The sequence below is a fragment of the Sphaerodactylus townsendi genome, linkage group LG11 (genome assembly GCF_021028975.2).
Source record: "Sphaerodactylus townsendi isolate TG3544 linkage group LG11, MPM_Stown_v2.3, whole genome shotgun sequence".
Taxonomy (NCBI): domain Eukaryota; kingdom Metazoa; phylum Chordata; class Lepidosauria; order Squamata; family Sphaerodactylidae; genus Sphaerodactylus; species Sphaerodactylus townsendi.
Window position 1 is genome coordinate 30,336,690 of NC_059435.1, and position 7,435 is coordinate 30,344,124.

The 7,435-nt window shown below is 39.3% G+C and overlaps 1 protein-coding gene across 3 annotated transcripts in view; it reads left to right on the plus strand.

The window, feature by feature from the left end:
• Window positions 1–789, plus strand: part of ENTPD3 (ectonucleoside triphosphate diphosphohydrolase 3) — a 30,140-nt gene extending 29,351 nt beyond the window's left edge. For all 3 annotated transcript variants that reach the window (XM_048511466.1, XM_048511467.1, XM_048511468.1), the window contains one exon: window positions 539–789. In XM_048511466.1, the coding sequence (XP_048367423.1) occupies window positions 539–772 (234 nt within the window). In that variant the 3' untranslated portion in view covers window positions 773–789. The remainder of the gene's footprint in view (window positions 1–538) is intronic.
• Window positions 790–7,435: the final 6,646 nt, after the last annotated feature.

Consider the following 7,435-nt stretch of genomic DNA (forward strand, 5'->3'; position numbering starts at 1 on the left):
ATCCAGATGAACCATTTAAAGCTGTCAAGCCGGAGGAAAGAGTGCATGGGTAGAAAATTTTTGATAGGGTCTTCTCGAAGAAATCCCAGGAAAAGAAAAAGTGTAGTCTGAGGCTACTTTTGCAGAGGCAAAAGTTACTAACTGCTAACTTACTAACTACCCTGACTTCGATGGCCCAGGTTATCTGGTTTTCAAAAGCTAAGCAGGGTTGGCCCTGGTTAGGATTTGGGTGGGAGACCCCTAAGGAAGTCCAGGGCTGCCATGTAGAGGCAGGCAATGGCAAATCCTCGTTGTTTGCCTCAAAAACCCTATGGGGTTGCCATAACTTGGCTGCAACTTGACAGTTCTTCCCATCAGCAACAACTTACTAACCAACCTACCCTCTCTCTATCAAGCTTGCCCATCTATTGTAAAGAAACTGAAGCTTGTGCTACTGCTGAGTGGAAGCATGTGTTAAAACCAGTAATTTTCTTATCTGCTGGAATAGCTGTAAATGTTCCTGATGATAGATTCTGATGTGATGTCCTCTGTATTTTAGGTGGGGAACAGTAGCATCGCCTGGTCCCTGGGCTACATGCTTAGCCTCACAAACATGATTCCAGCCGAGAGCGAGCGGGTCTGGTTGCCTGTGAATCCCTCTCTGTTTGCCGGACTTCTTCTCTTCTTCACAGCAGTGGCGTTACTGTGTCTAATCTTCCTTGTCTACTCATGTGTTGTGTCACGCATGCACAAGAATACTTGCCATGTAGAAAATGTATTTGCTGTAGAATAAAACAAGCTCCTAATGAAGCTCTGAACAATTTTTTAAAAGCAGCGTTTTAGAAAAATAAAGTAAACAATGAGTTGGCAACATAAGAGGGTGAATCAAAACAGCCAAATACATCTTGTTTATCTTCTGGTACTTTTGTGATACCTGTGAAGTTTGCTGAGACTGTGCTTGTTCTTGTGCAACAAGAAACAGCAGATATTTGTTCAGTCTCTAGGAAGCAATCCAACAAAAAGGCACCTCACAGAAAAGGATGGGGATCTGTCAAATAGCTTACTTTTAGGGATTACAGACTGCTGCAGGTTGTAGCTCAGTGGTAGAGTACCTTTCTTATATGCAGAAGATCTCAGGTTCTCCCAGCATCTCCCAGCAGAAGGTAATGTGAAAGACCTCTACCTGAGAGCCTGGGAAGGTGCTGCCAGGCTGAATACTGAAACAAATTGTTTCTCATCTAGTATAAGGCAGATTGATATATGTTATCACTTGTATAGAATGTACAGCTTCTGTCTGGTTGCTTTAGAATGCCAACTGGTATGCTTACCTGAAAGGATCTGAGTGTAAGATGACCCCTTTAATTAAGTTTTAAAAATAAAAAATTACCCTACATAAGTAACTTGTTTGCAGATTGGCTGCACAATGGGGGGGGGGGGGATCCCGCTCAGGAGCCAGTGCAGCTCAGTGCCAGTGTGGGTGCCCACCCAGCTGGCACAAGGGGCAAATGCGCAAGGGGGTACTGACAAGGGGGTACTTACCCTGGCTGGATGACCCGGAAGTCACTGTCACCCAGGTCCGCCTGTGCAAAATGCTGCACCACTATGGTCGTGGGCCAGCCAGGGAGTGGGGCTAATCTTAGTCAGCTCCACTGCCTGGCCAGGCCCTATGCGCCGACAGAGCCACCATCAAAATCATGGAATATTTCTATTCTCCCCTATAAGGTATTTTTGGCTTAAAAAACTGTTTTGGCCTTCCTGCACTATAGAAAAACTTTTTAGAGCTGGGGTGGGGGGTGTTGCATTAGAGTGGCACCATCCCTACCCACTGGCCCCTGTGGATGAGGCTATAAGACATCAAGTTGAAGCAGCAATGGGACTTCCTCATGGCAGATTTCCCTGCAACTTCCCTGCCCCAGTTCCCCAACAATGGCCACCACACCCTCACCTGGACCACTGGGGCTGTTGCAAATTTTAAAAAAAATCAGCACTAGAATATCAGAATGTCAATATATCATTATAACTATAGGTGTAATAATTTCTGTGAATTCCCATCTTTCTTTAACCGATTAGGATGTAAAGATACGCCTTTTCTGTCACATCTATGCAAGGGAAGGGCTAGAAATTTACTTTTTTAAAAAAGCTGAGAAATGTAGAGAACTTGACACATCTATTGTTGCAACAATTTATTGATAAATCAACATTCTACTGTTATTTCTTTCAAATAATGCCCTTAGTAGCATGGGCAAGAAATGGCTGTTGTTGACCTGCTCAAGGAATGCATCTGCTGTGTGGGTGGGAAAATTCGAATTTGCCCGCCCAAAAAGCAGCCATACAGGCTTTCATGCAATCTTTCCAAAAACTTTGAACCAAAGTAGTTTTAAGAAAGATTGGGGAAGCCCTGATTACACATGATGCTGTAGAGAAACAGGGAAAAAAGCCATTTCCCAAGAACATTGAACTGGGGCAGGTAACCTGTGTGGAAATGTCCTTGCTTTCAGGTAAGAAGGTACACCTTGGTGTTCTTTAACCTGTATTTACTGTCAGGACTCTGAAGGAGGGGTCGTATCTTTATATGCCATCTTACAAATATGGGTTCAAGAACAAAAAAATTATTTATTTATATATTTATTATTTAGATTTTTATACCGCCCCATCCCAAGGGGGCTATATACCTGCCAATTTATATAAATAGCATCAGACACTTTAGCAGCAAAAACGCCGTCCCCAGGGAGCTGTTCGCACAGGGGGCGCAGCTGCTGCGCAGCCACGCCACCCTCGCTCCTCCCGAGGAGCGAGCCGCCGTTTTCCGACCTTGCTTCCCCAGCGAGGTTTACAGAAAACGGCGGCTTTGAGCTGCTGCCGTGTGAACGGCAGCGGCTCGAAGGCACCATCCCTCCCCCATCTGACCGGTCGACCTACTGTCTCTGCGGCCGTCTGGCACATCGCCGAAACCTGGGGACATGCCCCCCCTGCCCTGCGACGCCAGAGCAGTCGCGCAGGGCGGGGAGGCGTGTCCCCAGGCCTCAGTGACATGCCGGACGGCCGCAGAGACAGTAGGTCGACTGGGCAATGGCGCTCAGAGGTGTCGTCTTCCCGGTGGTTTCTGGGGCCGTTCGTGCAAACAGTCCCAGGGGGGTTGGGTCGGCATCGTGTACGCCGACCCAACCCCCATCGTGGCCGTGCGGAAACAGCCAGAGTCTCACAAGTTGCCAATAGTAAAGAAGGCATAATCACAGATCCTTTGATGCTGATCTTAATAAATCCAAAAGGTTGTAAAGAAAGGATCTATTCACTCTGAACATGTGTGAAATGGGAATTTTAGTCCAATATGTTGATTTTAAGTACCAAATCATTATACTTATTCCAGGTGGATTAATGTGTAGTGCAAGGATGTGATCCCAGGATGGGAACAATCAGAGATAATTGTGGAGACTTGACAAGCCTTTTCTACTGTACTGGGCATTAGGAAGGTCAGAATGGGAAAACAACTATTGATGATGAACTAACCTATTTATTTAGCTTTTCTTTAATGTAGGCAGTCCAAATCAATGCTAGCCCGGAAAAACAATAACCCTAAGGATTTGGCATGTGTCAAAAATCCTATGTTCTTTTTTAATTTTTTAAATTTTTCCATGTATATGAAAAAGAAATAATACAGAAAAGAAAAAAGGGAAATGTGTGGGACACAGTAACAATAATAGGATTTGTATTAATAGCTTGTTATACTCAAACAAATCAATTACTTTCAAAATAGAAAAGACACTTAATACATAAGCTTACCAACTTTTATACATTACCATATTCATGTAAATAATTAATTTAGAATTATTTATAGCATCTGTATATAATAAAAAGCTATGTATATTAAACAAACATAATTAGTGTTCATAAACTTCAATTATATTAGCAAAACATAAGCTTAATATTAATATGCCTAAATAAATGCATAATTAATATAAGATACCCACCCTACTTTTGGATTATATTCAAATATTCAATCCATAAAAGTAGTCAGTTTTAGCCGGATATAAATATTCTCTCATATTATCTTTACAGTTTTTTTAAATGGGAGTTCTTTCAGATTTCCAAGTAAAGGCAACAAAAATCTTTTTACAGTTAGTAAATATAAAATTAGTTCTTACTATTGTTCTAATAACAAAAGCATACCTAACAACATGCTTGTATCATATCATGTTCATTTTTAAGACCCATCTAAACATTAATCTTTGGTAATTCTTAAGGTTTCAGTGTAAATTAATATCCCATTTTTTGTCTTTTTACAGATCCATCACACACACACGCTTACACCCCCGGGCAGGCAGATAGGCAGACAGACAGACAGATAGATAAAAACAAAGTTTTTCTTAGCTTTCTCAACAAGTACTTTTGTATTTTTATTATTGTTAACTGTTAAGAAAAAGCGTCTTACAAAATCATTACCGATATACCATAAAATCTTTTATGGTATTTTAAGACTTTTTAATTTTAAGACTTGGTTAAAAGTGGATTGTTAGTGTTTTTGGAGTCTTAGTATAAATTAATATCCACAATTTTGTTATCTTTTTGCAAATCTAGTACTTATGAAGAATAAAGCCGATTTTTCATTTCTTAAATTTTTTTTACAAATTGCATCTCATATATAAGAAAGTAAACCTGATTGTTCTTAATATTTCAACATATCCTGTTGTATTTTTATTAATGTTTTAGTAATTACTATTTTAAAAGTATGTAGCAACATAATTGTACCATAATGCCAGTGAATTTGGGACCTATTTAATACTTGGTGCTTTAAGGGTTTTTTTTTTTTTTTGGCAAAAAATAGTATTTAACATTTTTCTTATCTTTTTACAAATCCATCACATATGAAAAAAATTGCCCCAGCTTTTTCTGATATTTTTAAATCTACCGTATTTTCTTGCTGTCTTCTGGATAGTTAATTTTTGCGATTTTTCTGGAGGTTTTTCTTTGTGGTCTAGATTTTCTGATGATTTTTTTTTCTGGAATCTTCCAAAAAAAGCTTCATCTGTGAGACATATTACCAGCTGTTTGATTTAAGTCACCATTTCTGGAATTGTATTCGCTGCAGGTAGGGACAGTTCTGAAGCAGGTTAAAACCTTCAGTAGTATGCAGTGAATCCTCAACCAATTCTGCAAGTTTGTGCAATATCCAAGAAGTTCTCACCAGCTGAAATTTATTTCCGTGGAATCTTGCCAAATTCTTTTCTAAGGTCTCTTTTGTTTATTATTTCAGGAGTACCTGGTATTTTCTCTCTTCCTTGAACTTTTGAAACTTCAGTTCTCACCTCAGCATTCTGTATTCTTTTCTCATAACTGTTTGGTGAATATATTTGGATTGAGCCTGTGTTATTTTTTACTTTGTCTAGTATGTTCTTTTGGATTCCTTCATTAATTATTGACATTAGTTCCAATCTAATATTCTGTGAGTCCTGTTTCAGCTCTGATCTTAAATGAAGATCTGCTTGTATGATCTCCTGTTTTAAAATCTTGAGATTTTGCCTTAAGTTGTTTTCTGACTCACTTATTTGCAAAGAGAATAATTGAATAATTTTTGTTAGGCTTGTAAGCATTTTTAAAACAATTAAGCTACTGTCTCAGAAAATCTACAAGATGGCTGTAGTAGTTATCTGCTTGTAATAGGGAGTACAGTATTATAAACATTGGCCCTTATTCCCACCATCTGTAGAGAGCAGTTTTGTTACGAAGCTGTTTCAAGCCAAGCAGCTGGAGACAAGTTTTAACCAAACTTCACCCACTATTTTCATGACTAACGTTCACTTTTGCAAGAGCATCCTTCAAGTGCTTATAAATCAGTTCAGGACTTCTCCATCACCACTCCTTATAACCAAAAGGTCAGTCCTAAATGCTTTTAAATCCAAAGATCTTATATTATCTGAGCCAAAAGAGTTTGTAATCCTTTTGGTACCAAGGAGCCCCATAAGCAATTCCAAAAATCGCAAAAGACTAACCAAATCTCAAACAGTGGAGTTTAGCAAAAGGGTCTCTCAAATGCTTACAAATCACTCCAAAAGCGTCTCACAACTGAAAGTCCACATACCTCATCAAGGAAGGATAAACCAGCTTTGTAGCTGGCTATCGGTCTTGAATGTTTTAAGTCTAAGAGTCTTAAAATCGGTTTAACATCCTATCCAATTAATATAGTTTAATATCATTCTCTCTTTTTTCTTGGTAGAGGTGTCTTTAAAAAAAAGAAATCCTTGAATGCTCAAAATATTTTTTACTGCAGATCCAAAAAGAAAACTTAAACAGAAGAAAATGAAAATAGGAAGCTTAAAAGAAAAAAAGGTGTGTGGGGGAAAAGATGTCTCTTCTGCCAGAGCAACACACTTGCAGTCACTGATCCTGGATTTTATCAGAGCTAGTGGGTCGAAATAAACCCACACTAGCCAATCTGTCAAAGTAAAAGTTCTCAAAAAGAACTGAGGAGGCCAGAGTTAGACCCACTCTACTCTTTAACCAGATATTTGCCCCTTTCAGTGAGTGCAGCCAAGAGCTAACAAAAGCCATGACTTCTGGAAGTTCACAAATCTTATGTTCTGTTTAGTGGTATCATTCTTAGTTTTCTAGTTCCTTGCATCCAAGACTGCAGTACATATAGTACTATCCTAAGCATGATTATGTGGAATAAGTCCTGTCAAGATTAATGGGGGTTTACCCCAAGGTTTCTGATCTCGTAGGGAAGGTCCAGGGGTTCGTAGCCACAGGGAATGCAGAATTAGCCAGAAGAGAACAAATACTGAAATGAGGTAGTGGGGTATTGCAATGAACTATAAGGGAACATAGTATCATTTGCTTATTAATCATATAAAGAAAAGATCTAATTAATGCAATGCCATTTAAAGAAGATAGCATTTGGACTTTCAAGTTCTGGCCAAATGGAGGCCACAAAGCAAATCAAGCTTTTCGATTTCCACAGAATAGGCTTATGCAATGTGTAAACAATGCACCCACTAGTCAGTCAGTTTGCAGACTCAACTGAAAGACACCCACCTGCTGCAAAAACTACTTTTTAAAAAAAGATGGCTTTGTGAGAGCTGACCTCCACTCAAGAGACTTTTGGACCAAACATTTCCTATGGAAGAAAAAAATTAAACTGCGCACTGAATTCCAAACATTCATGCACATTTCTCCTCTGGGAACCAAAGTGTAATATGCAGAAGTTAAATGACCATCATGCTCCCCGTATTACAAGGTTGCTTAAAAAGTACATGCCCAACAATTCTTTGATCTAAAATAAAAGCACATTTTCTGCCATAAGAGTCTTCTCAAAATCTCCCTAGCAGCTCATTCAAAGGTGTCAGCATCTCAGAAAGCAGATGTCCCTTTACTGGTTATGTTCCAGAGGTGTGGCTGAAAAGGGGTCTACACTAAAGCTTCTATGAGTCAGATGAATGAAGTGTTCATTAGGCAGAGAAAT